This window comes from Loxodonta africana, chromosome 21 (genome assembly GCF_030014295.1).
Source record: "Loxodonta africana isolate mLoxAfr1 chromosome 21, mLoxAfr1.hap2, whole genome shotgun sequence".
Classification (NCBI taxonomy): Eukaryota; Metazoa; Chordata; class Mammalia; order Proboscidea; family Elephantidae; genus Loxodonta; species Loxodonta africana.
Window position 1 is genome coordinate 77,923,146 of NC_087362.1, and position 22,018 is coordinate 77,945,163.

General features: G+C 51.6%; 1 protein-coding gene across 2 annotated transcripts in view; it reads right to left on the reverse strand.

The window, feature by feature from the left end:
* Nucleotides 1-16,021, reverse strand: part of ZNF423 (zinc finger protein 423) — a 408,064-nt gene extending 392,043 nt beyond the window's left edge. For both annotated transcript variants that reach the window (XM_064274145.1, XM_064274144.1), the window contains exon 1: nt 15,976-16,021. In XM_064274145.1, coding sequence (XP_064130215.1) covers nt 15,976-16,015 — 40 coding nt within the window. In that variant the 5' untranslated portion in view covers nt 16,016-16,021. The remainder of the gene's footprint in view (nt 1-15,975) is intronic.
* Between the last annotated feature and the right edge of the window lie 5,997 nt (nt 16,022-22,018).

The following is a 22,018-nucleotide window of genomic DNA, read 5'->3' on the forward strand; positions in this document are numbered from 1 at the left end:
TGGAAATTGGTTCAATCACTATGAAAAATGGTACAGCAATCCCACTCCTAGGTATATACCCCAAAGAACTAAAACTATTGACACAAACAGACATATGCACACCTATGTTCATTGCAGCATTATTCACAATAGTAAAAAGATGGAAACAACCTATGTGCCCATCAACAGATGAATGGATAAACAAACTGTGGTACATATACACAACGGAATACTATGCAGCCATCAAGAATGAGTTCTCATCAAAGACACAAGGAAAATATTGGCCCAAGAGACAGAAAAGGGCACATAAACCACAGACTTCATCAGCCTGAGACCAGAGGAACTAGATGGTGCCTGGCTACCACCAATGACCGCCCTGACAGGGAACAAAACAGAGAATCCCTGATGGAGCAGGAGAAAAGTGGGGTGCAGGATTCAAAATTATAGTAAAAAGACCAGACTTAACGATCTGACTGAGACTGGAGGGACCCCAAAAGACATGGCCCCCAGACTCTCTGTTAGCCGAAAACTAAAACCATTCCCGAAGCCAACTCTTCAGACAAAGATTAGACTGAAATATAAGACATAAAATGATACTTGTAAGGAGTGTGTTTCTTACCTCAAATAGGTACGTGAGACTAAGTGGGCAGCTCCTGTCCGGAAGCAAGATGAGAAGGCAGAGGGGGACACGAGCTGGTTGAAGGAACACAGGAAATACAGGACGGAAAGGAGTGTTCAGTCACATTACAGGGAGAGCAACTAGGGTCACATAACAACGTGTGTATAAATTTTTGTATGAGAAACTGACTTGAACTGTAAACTTCCACTTAAAGCACAATAAAAAAAAAATTTTTAATAAATAAAATAAAAAAGAGTTGGGAGAAAAAAAAGAATGAGCTCTCAAAATACATTATAACATGGATGACTCCGGAGGACATTATGTGAGTGAAATCTGTCAGTCACAAAAGGACAAATACTATATGATCTCACTATTACAAAAGACAAAAATAGTTATACATACAGAAAGCAACGTTCTTTGGCAGTTACCAGGAATGGGAGGGAGAAGAAGGTGGAACCACTCTGTGGGTAGATTTGGTGTTGTTCTGGTTTTGGTGATGGGAAAGGCAATACTGAGTACAGGTGACGTCAGCACAACTTGACCAAGGTAAAAGATGACACTAAGAAGTACACAAGAATAAGGGACAATTTTGGTAAAAGCCACAACATACACAATTTTGCAGCAACAGTAATAAACAAAAAATATGTGTGTGGTTACATAAATATATATGTGTTTATAGGCAACCACATATGAACATACACCTGCCATGTATGGGTGTTTCTGTAGGCACATGTATATACATGCTTGTGAGTGCTGCATAGACACTCATATAAAATAAAGCAAATGGGGGCACAGTTATGGATACTTCCTAGACTTAACCAAACACCTCATGGGATTGGGTTACTGGGTTTGAGGGCTTAGGGCCACAGTCTCGGAAGGCAACTCAGTCCATTGGCATACCATAGCTCACAAAGGTAATGTTCTGCATCCCAGTAAGATGAGTAGCGTCTGGAGTCTTAAAAGCTTGCAAGCAGCCATTTAAGATACAACTATTGGTCTCTATGTGCCTGGAGCAGAAGAGAAAGAAGAAAACCAAAGACTCAGGGAAGAAACCAGTCTGTCTACAGGACCAACAGTCTACACAAACCACGACCTCACCTACCTGGAGACCAGAAGAACTAGGTGGCGCCTGGCTACCCCTACCTACCGCGCCAACCAGGGACACAATAGATGGTCCTGGATAGAACAGGAGAAAACGTAGAACGTGCCTGAAATTCCTGAAAAAAAGCTAGACTTACTGGACGGGTAGAGACTAGAGGAACCCCCTTAGATTATTGCCCTGGGATACCCTTTAAGCTTGGAACTCAAGCCATTCCCAGTGGTCACCTATCAGCCAGAAGACAAAGTGGCTCATAAAATAAATAATGTCACCCGTGAGTACTGTGCTCCTACAAACAATCATCTAAATGAGACCTAAAGGTCAACATTTACCCTAGACCAAAGATGAGAAGGTAAAGGGGGACAAGGAAGCTAAATTAATGGAAACAGATGAAAATAATGAGAATGCTGACACATTGTAAAAAGTGTAACCAATGTCACTGAATTATATGTGTAGAAATTATTAAATAAGATCCAGATTTGCTATGTAAATTTCCTTCAAAAACAGAATGTTAAGTATTAAAAAAAAAAAAAGATTAGAAACCCACTGGTACATGAAAATAGCAAATCACAACAAACAGAATACGATACTATTTATGTCTAAAAATGTACATGACGGTGTGCGTCTACGTAAGTTTCTGTGTAAACACACCACAGAAGAGGCCTGAGAGGGAAGACGACCACGGAGAACAGTGGTTATATCTGGGAATGGGATGCCATTATTTTTTTAAGGATGCAGAGCCACCTGTGAATGTGGACAGCCCAATAGATGAGGGGGGCAGGACAGAACCTTTTCCTGGACCTTTTCTCCTGGTCCCCTCATCCCCTGGCCCTAAGTACAGGGAATTTTCTAGCCCCTAGAGAAAACACAGGCTTCTCTGTTGTCTTTTGTGGCCCGTGTGCCAACTCTTTAGACTCATAGTGACTCTATAGGACAGAGCAGAACTGCCCCATAGGGCTTCCCAGGCTGATCTTTACAGAAGCAGGCTGCCATATCTTTCTCCTGCAGGGCAGCTGGTGGGTTCAAGCTGCAGACCTTTAGGTTAGCAGCTGAGTGCTTAACCATTTTGCCACCAGGGCAGTTATAAACAAGGGTAACAGTTAGTGACTCAGGCTCTGCAGCTAGAGGAGGCCTGGGCTTCAATCCCACCTCTGCTACTTCCAGCTGTGTGACCTTAACTTTTGTGCCTCAGTTGGTGCATCTGTGAAACTGAGCTAAAGCAGAGAGCTGCCATGAGAGTTAGGTGTGGGAACACGTGAGAAGGGCTGGACAGGGCCTGACAGGTAAGTGCTGGTCATGACTGTCCCTCCGTGTGTCGCCCTTCCCCCTCCCAGGGTTCAGGGCCCCGCTGGTGGCTCTGGTTGGGCGTGTGTGTGGTCTGCTCATTCTCCACCCAGCTTGTCCCTGGATTAGAAAAGCACGCAGAAAACCTGCTCTAACAACACTTCGGCAGAGCCTCTTGAGAAAAAAGACCCCAGAGAACAAGGGGCTGCGATCAAAGATCCCCCCTCCACGCCCCACCAGATAACCCTCCAACACCTGAAAAGGTACCTGACACCACTGTCACCCTTATCAAGCTTCTTCTCTTCTCTGATGCTCACCCCACCCCCAAAGAGCCAGAGGAGCAGTGGAAGACCTGCTGCAGAGCTCCCTAGAGCTGCACTTAGGTCTCTCCTCTCTGTGGACTGGTCACTTTAAGGAGTAACTTGGAGATACCTAAGAATATCTTTTTAGGAGTGTGTTATTTTAAAGTCAAAGTCCCTTATATTTGTGCCTTCTTCCATTCCAGAAATTGAAATCTAGACCACCTAAGACATTCAGCTAATCCAACCAGTTCCATCCCATTTCATTAACAGGAAAACTGAGGCCCACAGAGGGAGTGCCCTGCCCAAGATTACAGAGCAAATTTCTCCCAGCCCACTCCCTCCCCACAAGAGAACAAAAGCAAGCTTGACTCAGATTCAGAGGGAGGGGGGTCTTTCTTTTCTACTTTGAATGCTGGGCAGGTCACCCTGCAAATACACCCCACTTCTCCCTTCTGCCCCCTTCTCCCACCCCCGCCCCCCACTCCAAGTGCCATTACTGCACAGACCCTCCCTGAAAGATAAGGAGACCACTTAATGGTGGCTGGCTGTAGAGCCCTGGCTGGCGGGGTCAAACATGTCCACTCTGAACACGCGCCACCCCCCCTCCCCAGGCTATGGAGCAGGATGGAGAGGGCAGTGGGATGGGGAATCTTTTGAGTTAAAATTTGTTTTATTTCAAATTAGTATAAAAATACATATTGCTTTTATGATTCTAAAGACAGCATTTACAAGCCTGGCACAGCGCCTGGCACAGCACCTGGCACAAGACTAGTAAACAGCAGCTACAATCTCTCAGTGGAGAGCACTGAGGAGGGAAAGAGAAGGGCACAAGCCTCTCCCAGAGGCACCCCCTGAAGGTAATAAGGGCTGGGGAGAAGGTGGGGGGAAGAGAACGGCCAGGACTGATGCTGGTGGTGAACCCAAATCCTGCTCAGGCCTTAAAGACAGGCTGTGTGGTTGTTGGTGTTAGTTGCCATCAAGTCAGTGTCAACTCACAGCAACCCTACGTGTGCAGGGTAGAACTGCTCCACAGGGTTTGCAAGGCTGTGGCCTTCCAGAAGTAGATAATCAGGCCTGTCTTCCAAGGACCCTCTGGATGGATTTGAACTGCCAACCTTTCAGTTCGTAGTTTAGTACTTAACCATTTGCAGCACCCAGAGCCTCCTAAGGTACACTATGCTCCCTCTTACTTCACTCGCTTGTTCACTTGCTTATTCATATATTCACTGACTTGTTCATGAATTCATTTACCCTTTATTCACTCATTTGTTCACTATTCACTTATTCACCCATTCATTTATTCCCTCAGCTATTTACACATTCATTCATTCATTCATTTAAGAAATTAGTTCCGAACAGAATTTCAAATTCTCAGTGGAATCCAGACTTTCTGGACCTGTTGAGGCTGCATGAACCCCGAAATTACTGCCCTGAGATAATCTTTAATCTTTAAACCTTAAGCCAAAACTATCCCCTGAAGTCTTCTATGAACCAAAATATAGCTTATCTTAGTATGTCTGCCTTGAGCATTGTGCTCTTTTAAAGAATTATCTATGTGTTCATAAAGAATCTGGAAGGCATTATGCTAAGTGAAATTAGTCAGCTGCAAAAGGACAAATATTGTATGAGACCACTATTATAAGAAATAGTGTAAACAGAGAAGAAAACATTACTTGACGGTTACGAGACGGGGGAGAGAGGGAGAGGGGTATTCACTAATTAGATAGTAGACAAGAACTAATTTAGGTGAAGGGAAAGACAGCACACAATACAGGGGAGGTCAGCACAACTGGACTAAACCAAAAGCAAAGAAGTTTTCTGAATAAACTGAATGCTTCGAAGGCCAGTGTAGCAGGGGCAGGGGTTTAGGGACCATGGTTTCAGGGGACACCTAGGTCAATTGGCATAATAAAATCTATTAAGAAAACATTCTGCATCCCACTTTGGAGTGTGGTGTCTGGGGTCTTAAACGCTAGCTAGCAGCCATCTAAGATGCATCAATGGGTCTCGACCCATCTGGAGCAAAGGAGAATGAAGAACGCCAAAGACACAAGGTAATTATGAGTCCAAGAGACAGAAAGGGCCACATAAACAAGAGACTACGTCAGCCTGAGACCAGAAGAACTAGATGGTGCCTGGCAACCGAGGACTGCCCTGACAGGGAACACAATAGAGACTCCCTGATGGAGGAGGAGAACAGTGGGATGAGGACCTCAAATTCTCGTAAAAAGACCAGATTTAATGATCTGACTCAGACTAGAAGGACCCCAGAGGTCATGGTCCTCAGACCTTCTGTTAGCCCAAGACTGGAACCATTCCCAAAGCCAACTCTTCAGACAGGGATTGGACTGGACTGTAAGACAGAAAATGATACTGATGAGGAATGAGCTTCTTGGCTCAAGTAGACACATGAGACTATGTGTGCAGCTCCTGTCTGGAGCGGAGATGTGAAGGCTGAGGGGGACAGAAGCTGGCTGAATGGACACGGAAACACAGAGTGGAGGGAAGGAGTGTGCTGTCTCATTAGGGGAAAGCAACTAGGAGTATATAGCAAGGTATATATAAGGTTTTGTATGAGAGACTGACTTGACTTGTAAACTTTCACTTAAAGCACAATAAAAATTTAAATAAAAAAATAATTATCTATGTGAGATCAAATTGATGACAGCAACAAGAAAGGTTAGATGAGATGCTTGGGAGCAGTGAATTTAAGTCAATGGTGGTGGAACAGTTTGGAGAAGGATGGTGGGAATGGTTGCACAACTTGAAGAATTCAATCAAAGTCACTGAGTTGTACACATAGAAATTGCTGAACTGGTATATGACTGTGTGTATTTATACCAAAATTAAGTAAATGAATGAATGGATAAATAAATAAAAGAAATCCATTCTAAGCACAAGGACGAAGACCTGGAAGCCTAGGTCAAAGCCAACTTTGAACTAGCATGGGGCCCTAGAACCCCACCAGGCTGACCACATCCCATACATCCCCTAGGCAAGTAGGGCAGGGCAAGCTTTGCCAACAGGGTTGCTCTGGGGACTGGGGATCTGACTTACTCACTGTGGCCCCAGGGGGCAAAACCAGGACAAATGCACCAAAATTACAGGAGGCAGATTGCAACTTACTAGAAAGAAGAGTCTGTGAAATTTAAGCTAAACATGCAGATTTGCCACAGCGGTAATGAGCTCCCCAAGAGTAAAAGTGTGCAAGTCCAGACTGGATGAAGCTAAGAGTGCCATGAACACACCCAAAGAAGCTTGCAGGAAGTAACCACCAAGGTGCCTTTTCAATCTGGGATTTTCAGGATCCCGAGAGGCTCAAAGGCAAATATTAAGATCTGAATCTTCCTGACATGAGTGCCGGTCCCTGGCTGGCCACTCCCTCCCCAAGGGCACTGGGCATCTTCAGAGACTGACCTGTGCGTGGAGGACATGCACCCTGCTCACTGCTCCCCAGTGACCCAGCAGCTCTCTGCAACCCCCCACCCAGGGGACAGGAGCCCGTCCCTCCTTCCATTCACCCCCTGGGAACCTGCTCTCTCCCCTACCCTCTCCCTGGGGACCCTCCTAAGCTGGTGACTTTCTCTCCCCTCCCCAAGTTCAAACCTCCACCCCTAGGGGGCCAGGGACAAAGCCATACCTCCCGTTCAGGAACGAGAAATCACTCTATGTCGCTGGGGGCTGAGGCCCTGCAGCCCGCAGGCCATGGGGGTACACATGCTCGATCCCCACGTTGGATGTGGTAGCCTCCCTGCCCACCTCAGCTCCCTTCTCTGGCCGTGCCCTGCTCGCTAACCAAGCCCAGATGGCCAGGGCTCTGCTTTCAGGCAGGTAAAATTCAGTGCAACAGGAGCTGGGTGAACAGTGTGTTTTAATTAGGCTCAACAGAAGAGATAAACCTCACAGCAGGATGGGGAATGACAACGTTGCAAAAAATAATTCATGCCCAGGTAACAAAAGGGCAAATTTCAATTACAGAGAAAAAGTTGCCTGGCACTTCCAAGGACCTGGGAACAGCAGAAGTGTCTGCAACGGCCAGGCCTGCAGGCTAGAGATGGTCAGTCCACTGAGCTGGCTCACAGGAACATAGTGGCTGTCCCCTTTCTTATCAGACAGACCAGCCTGAAGTGCGCTGGCCTAGGTGAGCCAGAGGGCTGTCTGGGTCTTGGCAGGCAGACCTGCCAGGCCACTGGGCACACTCATCAGCCAGTTGTAACCTTCCAAGGAATGGCAACTCCAAGGACAGACAGAGAACGTTCCAATCCTGAAGGTGGTCACCAGATCTCTCCATAACTCCTAAACACCCTCCTGCCCTCGCTCCCAGCTCCACCAGCCCTGTCCTCGGGCCCCACCCTAGCCTTGGCATAACGGCTTGCCACTCACACTAGAGTGAGAATAATCTCACCAGCAACAGAGCCACCAGTTCTTGAGAGCCACTTCATCTTCCAAGCTGCTGTTAAACTTTTCTACCTGGGAGAATGGAAGCCTTGAATCGGATGACCTCCTCTGAGGGTGATGGGCTGCAGACACCCAACCACTACTGCCTGGGTGCTGGTTAAAAATGAAGAGTTGCACATGTAGAAACTGTTTAATTGGTGCATGTTTTGCTGGGTATATTCTCAACAACAGCCACATAAGTAAAATTTAGGAAAAAAATGAGTTTCCGGCCCCTCCCCAGGCCAGCAGGGTCAGCATCTCTGGGAGTAGGGCCCAGGATTCTGCAACCTTAGCCAGTTTTACTCCAGGTGATGGTGATGAAGACCCATCCACGCGGACTCATCCTCCCCCCACACAAAGGCTTCTGGCATCTCTGCCACGTGTGACGTGCCATTGAGTCAATTCTGACTCAGCAACTCCACAGGACAGAGGGGAACTGCCCTATAGGGTTTCCTAGGCTGAAATCTTTACCGGAGTAGATCGCCAGGTCTTTTCTCTCGTGGAGCAGCTCGTGGGTTCCAACTGCGGACCTTTCAGATAGCAGCCTAGTGCTTAACCTTTGTGCCACCAAGGCCCCTTCTTTGCCAGATAACACCTTGAATTATAAATACTTCTTATGCTAAAGAACACTCAAAACAATGAATTCTCCCAAAAGTTCACAGCCCCAGCAAATATTTTTATTTACGTGTTCTCCCTCCAAAATACCACCCCCCGCCCCCCGCCCCGCCACACCTTCATTCCTGGGGCCTGCCACATGCGCCTCGGGAGCACAACTGCCCCTCCTTCTCCCATGACCCAACTCCTGGCCTCTGGTGATGTCAGCCCCAACACCCCCATTATCCACAAGATGGAAATTGCTGCGAAGTTAGTGAGCACATCTACAGAGCCCCATTTTCTATCCCAATTCAGAGGATGACGCGAACATCTGCTTTCACTTCAAGACATTAATTTTCAATTATTGGAGAAAAACAAAATTAGTCCTGACAAATTGCTGGCAGATCCAGGCTCTTGTCTGGTGGTTCACATTAATAACTTTGGGGGCCCACAATTAGTGTCCTCGGATGGAGTTTCCTGATGGACCCCTGTCATCTGGAGTGGAATGGCAGCAGTCAGCATTCCAACCTGGTGCTGCATTCTGTGGCTCAAAGCTAGCTGCTTTCAGCAAGTGGCTACTCCCAGGCAACTGACTCTTTGGTGGCCAGCTTAGAGAATTAAGGAATTTAGATTTTTCTCTTTCTAGAAAAGGTGAGGAAGGATCAGGGAGGTGCATCAAAAATATCCACCCTAATGGAGAAGGCTGGTTACAGATGATGGCTGTGCTTGCACGTCACATACACAATCAATGTCACCGAGGAGCGTGTGTTGAGAATGTTGGAACAGCAGATGTTTTGTTACAGACGTATTTACCACAATTAGAAAATACGTATATCCACCCAGACTACTTTCAGCTTTGGACAGCCCAGGACTTTCCGGCTTCAGTAGCAGGACTCACACACTCAGACTGGGCATGCCAGTCGCTCCTGAGTCCTGGCGTGCCCAGCAAGGCCCACTGGGTCACCTTAGAAGATCGCCTGTAATTCCTGCTCGCCACCTGCAATGGGAAGAGGAGGGATTCCCTGATTCCTCTTATGAGACCCGTTCTAGCCAAGATGTTATGTTGTACAGGATCCTAAGTCCAAAACTCAGCGGCCTCAGTCTGGGATCTGAACACTTATAAATCTTCTATTACTAACTGCTTGCTGGAGCCCCATCGGCCTGGCTCAGCTCAGGTCTGCAATCTTAGAAAAAAAAAAAAAAACCCTGAGTTTGCCCATCTCAAGGACCCTAAATCCAGAGAACAGCCCACTTGATAAGAGATTATCAACACTGTAATCTCGTTTGATGGTTTTTTTATGTATCTTGGTTGCGGTAGTCATTACATCAATAAGAAGCCACTGAAATGTGAATGAGCGGAAGAATTTGAAGATAACGGTGTGGCAATCTTTGAATTTGATTCGTCACAACTGAAACCAGAAGGTGTTTGCCTAGCTAACACACACAGACTCTGGGGGGGAGGAGGGTAACCAGAGGGAGGCAGGTTAAAAAAAAAAAAAGAAAACCAAAAAACAACAACAAAAGGAAAATGATATCTTTAAGAGCAGAATGAAAGACGTTTGACTTCCCAAGTCAGCTGGGTAACTGAGCTCCGACATTGTGTAATTGACTTTGCAAGGAGAACAACAGCAACGTAACAAAGAAAATGTCAGTGTTTTCACAGCACTAATCTATAACGCTGGGAGGCCCTCCCGCTGTCAGCCAGGGCTGACAATACAATAGCTTTCAAAGGGATATTACCATCATGCTTTTATTCCTGACATCAATCAAGACAAAGAGAATCCTTTTCACAAGACATTAAAAATCAAACCTTTGTACAAGAAGATAGGTAAAATAGCATTCTCCTTAAAGACAGCCACACGGCGCAATCAGCTAATTGGCGCTCCTTGAAAGAGGTAAAGTATTTTTATTTACTGAGTGTACAACCTCAATCTTTGGCTGCCACCGATCCTGCCAGGCAGGCTACGAATCAAAAGTTTCCATCAGCATTTCCCCCTCTTCACTTCAGCCTGTCTCTCCCACCATAGGCTGAGGGAGCTGACAGCCAGCACTGAAAACTTCAAGAGGAATATAACCAAGTCCATTTTCGGTGCAAAACTACTCTGAACACCAACTAACATGTTTGAGCACAAAACGCCCTTGTAAGCTGACGGGAATTTGCAGAAATTGTGAAATTCACCAACCAAGGTGTATCCGGGGTTTTCCCCATATATCCACAGTAATGGAGAGCCCACAAACGGTTTAAGATATTCTTCTGTTGTAATTATCCTAGCCCCACAGATCTGAAGGAACCCTGATACCTATCACAAGCACAAGTGTACCGTGGACAGGGCTAGGCTTGCTTCAGCTAGGGTCCAGGAGAAAAGAAAGTCCATCTTGTTGTTGTTAGGTGCCATCGAGTCAACTTCAACTCATAGCCACCCCATGTGATAAAGCAGAACTGCCCATGGGGCTTTCTAGCAGGTGGGTGGGTTAGAACCTCCAAGTGTTCGGTTAGCAGCCAAGGGCTTAGACAATGTCCCACCAGGGGCTCCTTTTAAGTCCATCTTAACCTCTGCCAAACAAAAGAGCTAACTAGACCCACCCACCCACCTTGGGGAATGATGGGGCCATCAGGGAATCCAGCCCTCCTCTGTCTGCTTACCATCAAGACAGTTTTAGATGCCCACAGGTCAGAAGTTTGTGACGCTTATAGAAAACTGCAGGTCCAGGAGCAGTGGTTAAGCGTTTGGCTGCTAACCAAAACTTCGCAGTCACTCCTTGGAAACCCTATAGGGCAGTTCTACTCTGTCCTATAGTGTTGCTGTGAGTCAGAATCGACTCGACGGCAACGGGTTTCGTTTTTTGGTTTTATTATCTACACAGTTTGCAAACCACTGAAATCACACAGCCCACAGGCCTTCTAAGAGGTCCAGGATACCACGCCCCACACCTCTTCAGGGCTTGATAGACCCACTGGTCTAAGTGGTCCCAAGTCCCAGACTATTGTCAGGGAGGAAGGAGCAAGAACTAGCTCTGCTTCCAGCAGGGGGTCCCTCTGGAACTCAGAGCCCAAGGTGTTTTGGGACTTGTCCCTCTGGTACCCAGCAGACCATCTGCCAAAATATGCAATTGAGTCCAGTCAGTCAAAAACAGAGATGTTACTCTAGAAACAGCTGTAGCAGAAAAGGACAGTGTGACTCCTCACACGTAAATGCTCACTGCTGTTTATTTTAAACACATTTGAACAACAGGTACTGTTCATTTCACTGCAAAATGGGCAGAGATTTTAAAAGAGGGAATTGGCCCCAACAAGACCTTGACGCATACTATTCTCCCTCCACTGCCGCCTAAATCAGCCTTTCCCAAAGAACCAGGCAGCATACCGGCACCATCAGCCTCAGTGGTGGAGTCCTCTCGTTTACACATCCAAATGAACAGTTAAGAGAAATCAATGCTTCTAATTGCCAGACTATTAAATCCTACATCAGGGGAAGAATTCCACAGCCACCAGCTTAAGATCTGGCTACCGATACAGCAATTATTGCAACTTTCTATTAGGCTGAACCAGACCCCCAGCCTTTGGTCTCCAGCTAGGAGCACTGTACTCAGAGATGCTGCGTTCCAGGTTCCTCTTGCCTTGACTCCCCCTCCTCCTCCCCTGTTAACAGGCTGTAGCACGCCACACACAACACTGCCAGGGCTGGCTGGTTCTCCTGAATTACTTGATGACTGTAAAGTCACCAGCATTTTGCACCTTCCATTACTAATGCACGCTAGGCACCTTATGGTTAAACATTTAGCAGGATTCCCCTGCCAGAGGCACATAGTTATCTTATTTTATTGCTTATTAAGTTTTTGCAAGGAAACAGGTGTAAGAATATAAACAGCAATTACTAGACATAAAGGATGTTTTCTAGAATGAAAAAGGCCCTTCCAAAGCTGGGAATCAGTGCCTTAACTGGGGGTGGATGGTGTTAAATATTAGGATTAAATGTTAGCTGCCTCGATCCACACAGAAAGCTGAAGAACCCAGAAAGGATTTGTTTTGCCCTTCCTACAAGATCATGAACATTTAGCAAACAAATCTCGAGGATTTACACTTGTGTATGGTCTCAGCTGAATCAAGAAACCTGTAACCTCAGAGCTCTTCTATTTGTTACATCTCAGTTATGTTCATGGAAATATGAGCAGTGGCGAACCACACTGTTTCGAAGTCCAAGACCACCAAATTTGTCAGATGGACTTTTGAGGGGTGACTGGCTGGAGGGAGAGGAAGACAAAGAGGGAGTAAGGCGAAGTCACTGGGGGAGTTTTGGACGTTGGGTGGGGTTTGAATGGACCCAGCCTGCGTACTAATTAATGCTAAGAACTGTAATTAACAGGCCGTTGCTCAATGGAGAAAACTGAAGGTATTACAAATTATTCAAAAGCTTTAAGCTGAGACGGGGGAAAAAAGAAATGTGTTAGTTTTCTGTATAAATTAACAGACTGTCCATGGCTCTGAGCGAGTGGTACTGGTGAAGGGAGACAGACCAGCGTAGTGTTGAGTGGCAGCAGGAACAAGGTATTCGATACCAAACCACCTGATGTCACCGGCCAAAGTTAAATTAACATCAGTGAGGTGTGATGGGAACAGCCCTGGAAAATAAGGCCAAAATTACCAAAGGGAACAACCATCGCAACTGCCACCCCACACCACGAGGAAACAAAAGAGGAGAAATGGGTGTAGACAGGGAAAACTGGCCAGAAAATGTGACTGTTGCCATATCCATGGGTGCCTTTTCTGACAAAATCACAAGGCTTGTGAAAACCCCTGTCCTACTGCCCAGGCCCCCTTCCCTATTTGCTGGGTGCCCTCCCTGTGAGCTAGGTTTTCCAAAGAAGGACAAACAGGTGATCCCACTCCAGAAGGGCAGTTGTGTCCCTGAGTGGGAAGTGAGACCCCCTCGGAGGCCTGCTTGATTTTCAAAGCAGCAATGCCCATGCTTTCGAATTACCCTTTCTGAGCGTCCGTTAGAAATTGTTATATTTCTGTCTTCCCTTCCTGCTATGGGCTCTCACATTTCCGAGATCAATTACGAATTACAGTCAAGCGACTTTCACAGCAGAATGCGCGGGACTGTGGAAGTCCACAATGCCTCTACATTAGCCCTGACTCACAGCAGTGGAGGCGAAACAAAATAAAACGTAAAAGGACCCGCTGTTCCTTAAGAAGCACCTTGAAGCATCTTTAAAGGTGAAGGACCTTGTCATGTCAAAGGCTTGCTGTGGAGCTGTCCACACTCAAACCCGCACTTTCTAATATTGCTTGGGAGAGGAGGGAGGCAGTTCTTGAAAAGCAATAAATCCATCACCTGCTGTAACTCTTATCTATTCAAATTATCTTCTCTCTTAATTCCTCCCTTGATAAGTGGCGACATCTCCACACTACTCACCCCCCAGTAAAGTGAATAAAAGGCAAACTGGAGAGAGAACAGGGTAGGAGCTGCTTTTGGGAAATGCAAAGAGCCACAGGAAGAAACAGGAGGGCTCAGACTCCAGGGGCACAAAGACTTCGTGTGGTTCATATTTACAGCAAATGCCTTCAAAATGTCTTCACTGATCTTGTTCCCACTTTCCTGTCTTTCCCATCAATTAGCTTCAGTTGCTACACATACACACATATACATAGAGACACTCATTAAAAATCATTTCAAGGCTCATTTCATGAAAAGCTGAAGGCCGACTCAAATCCTTTTCAGAGCTATGCAGAGTGGTTTTCGGCATCAGGTTCGAGCAACTCTGAGACACCCACCCATCTGTTTACCGCAAACTGCTCTGCTTTGCTTTCTGTGCCTCGCCTTCTAAAATAAGGTTTGCATCTTCCTTTACGAAAAAACCTGCTCCAATAAGTAGCTTTTACTCAAAACCAGCTGCCTGACTTACATAAAACTGTTTTTCCAACCAGAGATCCCAATTCTACATTTTCTTCTGAACTGGCTTAAGTGGCTCTTGAAGGAGTGAGCAGCGAGGCAGGGAAACAGAAAAGAAATCAAATATTATTTCAAGGCACAGAGCCCTTCTTCCCTGTGCAGTTCTAGGAAGCCCGCTACCAGAACACATTCTGAGTCCCCAGTTCTCTGGGCTGGGATGCCCTCCAGGCTGAAGAGATCAAGATCAACTTCTCTCAAAGAAAAAAGGGAGAGGGAGCTGCCCGACTACTGAGTTCGGGCTGAGCTGGCCTGCTGCTAAGGTGACAGGCAAGGTCTCTGCTGGGCCGGGTGTGCCCCGCTCTCCTGGGACTTCAGAAGGAAAGGGATGGCTGGTGTCCGGCCACCCTCACCAGATTCTGTCCCAGTCATTCCAGCCAGAAGCAAGACTGGCAGGAAGGGAGCTGGGCCCCAAAGCCTTCCCGCGCAGGCCTCCAGGAAATGAACTTTTCAGTGCAGAACTGGGCTCAGGCCAGGGGTCATCAGGGGAGTTGGGAGAGGACATGGGCCTCGGGACTCTTGGCTCCAAAGACAGCGGCTTTCATCCTGTCCCTCCTCTGTCATTTCCCAGTGCCGCCGGCAGGACACCCATCCGAGGGGCTGGAAAAGGGACAAAGCGCAGCAGGCGAGGCCTAGAGGGGCCAGGGGGTGGGGAGAGAAGGGAAAGGGAGAGGCTCAGCACCCGCCAGGGGCCTCTTCCCAGGGCCTCTGCTCTCCAGGGGCCCCCTCTAGTCTGGGGCCCACAGTGGAAATAGAAAGCATGGAGACGAAAGAGTGTGCTGTGTGCACGTGTGTGTCTATGTGTGTGTATATCTGTGTCTGTGTGTGCCTGTGTGTGTGTCTGTGTACACCCCCACTAATGTGCACACCCCAGGGGCCTGACACAGGAAACTGGCCTGGGTGTCGCGGATGGGGGTGCCCAGGATCGAGCCCAGGGCGCCCTCCGCGGAGGGGCGCGCACGATGGCCGCTGCGCTCCCCTAGGGACCCGCGTCCCGCCGGCACGATGCAGACAATGAACTACTGGCGAAGGCTCCCAGCCCGGTTGGCCTCGGTGGAGGAGGCAGGAAGTGCAGCGGCCCGGCCAGGAGCGCGGCCCGAGCAGAGGGTAAGGAGGGGACGGCCGAGGAGGGGGTGCTGCCCCGAGGCGGTCGCAAGCAGCGCCCGCTGCCCACGGTGTCGCCGGTCGACAAGGCGGGGGACGGGAAAGGCCGGCGAGGCCCGGGGCCCAGCGAGGGTCGGCCTCGGCGCTACCGGCCTCCTGGGCGCCTGTCCTCGCCGCCTCTTCCTTCCTCCCGCCGCCTGCCCGCCGCCGAGATTCGCAATCCCCGCCAAGTCGGGCCCGCACCCCTTGATTGGCCACGCGGGCCCGGGCCCCGCACGGAGGGAGCGGCGAGGGCCCCTTAGCGGCGCCCCAGGCCCTGGTCCCCAGCAGGCAGCGACGAGGCGCCGGGAGAGGGTCCGGGAGGCCAGGGTGCCCGCGGCGCACCCCTCCGCCGCCTCCGCCTCCAGCTCCCGGCTTCCTCCTCCCCCTCCTCTTCCTCCTCCTCAGCCTCCGCCTCCTCCTCCTCCTCTCCGCTCGCGGGTCCCCAGCCGCCCGCTCGCCCGCCCGCCCGCCCGCCCGCTCGCTCGCTCGCTCGCTCTCGGTCCCTCCTCCCGCGCGCCCTCCCTCCTCGCTCGCTCGCGCCTCCGCCGGGCCTCGCTCGCTCACCTTTCACCGAGCGCGGCTTCGCCTGCTTCCGCCTGGACATGTCCGGGGCTCCGGGCGCTCCGTCGCCCTCCGCTGCCGGCTCCCCCCGCCGCCCCCCGCCGCGCCGGGCAGCCCTTCTCCCCCTTCTCCTCCGCCTGCCTCTCGGAAACTTTTTTTTTTGCAGCCGGGTCGGCGACTCTGGGGTGCGGATCGCAGGTCCGGGGCGGCCTCCCTGGGGGGGGGGCGGCCCAGGCAGGCCGAGGCCGCTCGGGGGCGGGGGGAGGCCCGGGGGGCGCGCCGGGGCCCTGCCTGTTGCAATGCGGCAGCCGGGGGCTCCCGGTCCCAGCAGCGGTCCCAGCGGCGCGGGTAGTCCGGAGGCCACTCGACCGAGCCGAGTTATGCAAAAAAAGCCTCCCCCCTCCTCCTCCTCCCCACCCCCCGGCGGCCCCCGGCCCCTGCGGCCCCCTCCCTCCCTTCCCCACCCCACCGCCACCCTCGCCCTCCTCCTCCTTCTCCTCCGCCCCTTGCCGGATTTTTGTGCAAAGTTTGCAGGCGTCCGGCCACGCAGCCCGGTGCAGAGCTCACAATGAACCCATCTGAGGAGGGGGGACTGGGCAGGAGCCGAGTGGGTCTCAGGAGGGGGGAAAGACCGGGAGGCGGTCGGGAACGCGGGATCTCAGTATCCCCGGAAAAAAAAGCCTTCAAATTACCCCCGTCCCACAAATAAATAATAAATATTAATGGCTCAAAAACGCCCAAATGCCTGGTTTGGAAATTATGATGGATGGGGAGGGGGTTTCCTCAACTCAGCCTACTTGGTGGGGGGGGGGGCTCGAAACGGCCGCAGCGGCTGGGAAACCGCGGCTCCGGGCCCCCGGCTCACGCCCCCTTTTCTGGCTCTTGGCTGGGTCCGGCGCGGGCCCCCAGAGGAGGAAGGGGCGCTCAGGCGGCGGCGGGCAGGCGTGCCGGTGCCCCGGGCATCGCTCAGCCCGTGTGTCGGGTCGCCGTTGCCTGCCCTCGGGCTGCGGTGATCAGCGCGCGGCGCGCAGCAGATCCCCAGGCCGGTGCCAAGTCGCTGGCCCCGCTAGCTGCCTCCATGGGCCAGGGGCTCGGAGAGGGGGGAGGCGGCAGCCGCGGCGGTGGAGGAGGAGGACGAGCAGGCGGCGGCGGCAGCCGGGTTCCCGTCCTCCCGGGCAGCGGCGGCGGCGGCGGCAGCGGCGGCGGCGGCGGCTGCGCCCCGGCTCCTCCGCGCTCCAGCCGGCGCCGGCCCGCCCGCCAGCCTCCCTCGCGCTCCTGTCTTCTTTGTGGTCGCTGGCTCTCCTCCTCCCGATCCGGCTGCTGGGGCTGCACTGCAGAGACACATAATAAAGCCAGGCTTGGCTGGAAATGTAGCCGGGTCCCAGCAGGAGGATGTGAGGAGCGGAGTCCCGGCGGGGGAGCGCTCTGATCCCGTGGGGCGCCCCGCACTGCTCCGGCTCGGATCAGACGGAGAGAGGGCCAACAGCACCGAGCGATGGACAGCGCTGGAAATACAGCTCCGGCCGCCCGCAAAACCCGGACCATGGCGACGGCGGCAGCGGCAGCGGGCGTGGGCAGCGCACCAACACGCGGGGCCCCGGCTCCAGCTCCGGAGACACCGGGGGCGGGAGGAGGGAACAGGCCCGCGCGGGCTGTCAAGCCGCAGAGCACAGAATCGCCTAGCTATATTAGCAGCACAAACTGTAAAAAGTGAGAGAATCGGGGCAAACGAGTGAGCTGCCCTGGCACTGCCACGCCCGCAATGTGTTCCTCACGCACATGAATATACTGCGGACCTGGCATTTCCCTCTTAGTTGGTTTTAGCCCACCCAGTCGGTGTTTGAAGACCATCCCTGCCCCACATCCACAAACTCTTCCAACACTTGGCTAACCCTGTGCACCTCCACACTGGCATTTGTAGGGTTCCTACGCCTGGATGCCCACTCCTTAAATATGACTATAAGAGAAATATCTTACACCTAAAGCATTGTCGTTGGAAACCCTGGTGGTGCGGTGGTTAAGTGCTACGGCTGCTAACCAAGAGGTCGGCAGTTCGAATCCACCAGGCGCTCCTTGGAAACTCTATGGTGCAGTTCTACTCTGTCCTACCGGGTCGCTATGAGTCGGACTCGAGGGCACTGGGTTTTTTTTGTTTTTGTTTTTGTTTTTGTTTTTAAAGCTTTGTCGTAGCACCCCCTCCCACACAGTTGACAAAAGGATAAACCAGCTCCCATTTTTTACAAAGTTTTGCCCCAGCCACCAGGGTGCACCTCGTGTCTCTGCAGCTCGAAGCAGTTGGGGCTTCTGTCTCAGAGCAGGCCCAGAAAGGTCTGATTTAGAGAAAGTCTCCCAGGAGGCTCTCCTGAACTGTAGCTTTGAACCCTTCTCCTCCCCCTTCAGCCGCAGCCGGCCAGATCCGGGGTGGGGAAGAGGCCCCCACATCGCCCCCCTCCCGAGCAAGTGGCGCCACCTCGGGCCGGCGCGCCCCAGAGCCGGGAGAGCTGAGCCCGTGCGCGGTGCGGCGTTGGGGGTTATCAATCTCGCGGATCGATAAGTTGCCACTTGGAGCGGGGAAGGCTGTCCCCTCGGAGACGAGTTACCCAGGGCAACCTTTCACGAAAAACCCGCTGCCCGCGGAGGGCAGCGCCGGGGCCGGCCCGGCTGCGGAGGCCGAGCCAAGCAGGGCGCCCGCGCCCCGCGGTTCCCCAGCCCTCCGGCCAGCCCGGCCCGCGCCCCCCTCGGCTCGCTTCGCGGTCCCACCGGGCCCTGTTCGCCTCTCCCGGCCTCCCTGCTTCGGCCCAGTGCTGGGCTTACGCGTAGACAAGGTAAATGCCACCCCCGCGTCCCTGCACCCGGCGGCTAGAGCACGCGGGACAGTGGCTGCGGAGGAGGGCCCGAGGTGGGGGGGAGCCCATGCGCGCGCCCTCGGTTGTCTCCGAGGTAGACTGCGGGTAACCGGCGAAAGGCGACGCAGAGGCAGACACCCGGACACCAGGAGACTGAGAGCAAGAATCCCCGGAGGGGCCTGGGCAGAGACATCCCCTAACTGGGACACAGGCCCTGATGGCCACCCCCTTCCCAGGTTAAGGCTGCCACCCTCAGGGTCACCTCCCTCCCCAGCTCGTGTGTCCGAGAGCGTCCAGCATCTCTGCCTTCCCGGAGAGACTGGGAGCCGCCCCCCGCAGCCCAGGATGGCCGGGCTAGGCAGAGAGAGGGCACGGCGAGGGCAGAGGCCGCAAGGCGCCTGGGAAGAAGCCAGGAGGAGGGGCCGAGTCAGCCGCTCCCCCCACCCTCACCGGCGCCTGGGATCGAGGCCGGCAGAGGGAGGCTGACAGGCGGCAGATGGCACACGCGAGGGGAGGGGGGAGGTTGGCCTCGGCTCTGGGGTGCCCCCACCGCGGGCTCCCTCTCCTAGGGGGAAGGGGCGGAGACCAGCCCCCGGCTTGCCTGCCCAGGCTCTCTGAGAGGCTGGAGACTGTGGCTCATTCCCCGCCGAGAGCCTGGAGGGAGGCGGGCAGACAAAAGAAGCGCGGTGGGGAAGGGGTGTGCTGGAGGAAAGCAGGCGGTCACCGGGCGGGGCGGGCTGGTGGGAGACCAGCGGCTCTGCCCTTTTCCCACCCTCAGGGGCCTGCGGAAGGCCCTGAGGTCCGAGGTGGGGGCGACAGGAGGGGGGCGGGCGAGAGCTCACCGCAAACTAATCTCAAGGGCTGGGCTCTTAGAGAAGTGCACAAAGTTTTTGGACCCCTTCCCAGGCGTCCCTGTCACGCGCGTTCGCGTCTCAGGACTCAATCCGCTCCCCCCCCACCCCCATCCCCACCCCTCCCCCCACCCCTCCCCCCACCCCTCAAGGCCAAGCTGTGGTCCCAGCCTGGGCCAGCCCTGTTTCTCAGGAGCTTGGTTCATTTTTAACTCCTTCCAAAAAAGTGTTATTTGAAGGAAAATTCCAGAGCAACAAACCGCTGGTAGTGTCCTCTCCCATCCCCCACCCCCCAGCTCAGACCGCTAGGGTCTCTGGGTCACCAAGTGAAGTCTTGGGCAGTGGCTGGGCGCCTGGGCCTTGCCTTTCACCAGCCCGCGACCTTGGAACAGATAGAGGACCTTTTCAGCGGGTGGTCATACCCTGCGTAACTGCTTCAGGCAGGGAATGCAGGGGTCTGGACCTCTACCTGTGAGAAAACTCTCCTTTGGCCTTGCACAAGTGGGTCCCTGCCCGGACCTGCTCAGAGGAGTGATGGGCAACCCTTCGTAACCAGTAGGAGCCAACATCATAAATGCAAGAGGAAATAAAATTTAATGTTTTTGAAAACAAATAAGACCTTGCTCACACAAATGGGCCTCTTCCTTCAATGCGGTAACCTCACTGGAGGAGGGGGCCCTTCTGCCCAAGATGCTACCTTGCCCCAACCAGACATGCAGAGAGAGAGGCGTCTTCCTTGGTTTTCTAAATAGAGGGACGGAGCATTGAAAGCAGTCTGGTGAAAGCGGGTGACAAAGCAAGGTAGGACAGTGAAGTAGAAAGAGGCAAGGGTCTTCTTGTGGCCACTAAACTAGTAGCCCTGAAAAAAATCCCAGAGTTCTTCAAGAGGTGCTTTGCAGGAAGTGACCAAAGGACCAATTCCTTCCCCGGCACATACACTATGTACAGTCTGTTGCTGTTGTGTGCTGTCAATTCCAAACTCACAGCAACCCTATAGGACATAGTAGAACTGCCTCATAGGGTTTCCAAGGCAGAAATCTTTATGAGGGCAGATTGCCAGGTCTTCACTCCTGTGGTTTGAACTGCTGACCTTTTTGTTAGCAGCCGAGAACTTAACTAACGTACCACTAGAGAGCCTTGTGTACAATCTAGAATCAGTGATTTTTTTTAATTTATTTATTGTGCTTTAACTGAAAGCTTAAAAATCCAGTTAGTCTCTCATACAGCTATCCACACCTCGCTCTATACTCCTAGCTGCTCTCCCCCTAATGAAACAATACACTCCTCCTCTCCACCCTGTATTCCCCATGTCCATTCAACCAGCTCCTGTCCCCCTCTGCCTTCTCATCTCACCTCACCTCCAGAGAGGAGCTGCCCAGAAAGACTCATGTGTCTGCTTGAGCCAAGAAACTCACTCCTCACCAGTATCATAAAATTAATAATTTTTTTTACAGTTTTTACTTGAAAGTTATACTCTATACTAGGGAAAACCTGCATCTCCCTGTAAGACACAGTCCTTTGGGAGAGGGAAGATTAAAGCCAGGAAATCAGTTGATTCCTCTGCTCGTTTCTTCAACATGTGTTTATCGACCATGTGCCTACTGTGTGCCAAGCACTGAGAGCACAAGGGTGAGCCAGGAGGACCACAATCGCTCCCTGCTGGAGCTTGTTCTGCAGTGGGAGAGGCTAAATTTTAATAAAAGGCTGCACGAGTAATTATTTAATTATGGTTTTGAACAATCCTGAAAAGGAAAAATGTAGTGTACATGAGGCCATAAAACAGAGGGTCACGGTGGTGGTCTGACTGTGAGTCTACAGGAGGAAGTCAGCACTGTGGCATCACTGGAGGGTGTGGAGAACCCCACCAGTGACACTGTCAGAGGGGGTGACCCCCAAAAGACTGTCCATAAAATTTTCGTGCAGTGTTTCAGCAGAAATTTATTTTTTATGAAAATATCCCTGTAGTTAGTTGTAATAACAAACGTTTTTCATAAACCCAGCTTACATGTATTGATATACCTACAAGGCTAAAGCCCTGTGCTAATTTGCTTTTTCAATCTTCTGTTCCTCTCGGGTCAGAGCTGCCATCATTACCCGGTAACAACGACACGTCACATCACGCGGCTCTGTCCGCACGTGCTACAAGCAAGGGCTGTTGTTTCCGTTGTCGCCGGTGTCTTTATAGTCGCTGATTTTATCAACTTTACTGGTGTTTTGTCTACAATATTGTGGTAATTAGTCCCTACAAACCTATATCAATAACTTTTTTATAATGAAGTAGTAATTAAAGGAAAAGGAGAAAAATCAAGGCTTCTGCCCAGTTACTAATAATGCTGTATGTAACTAATA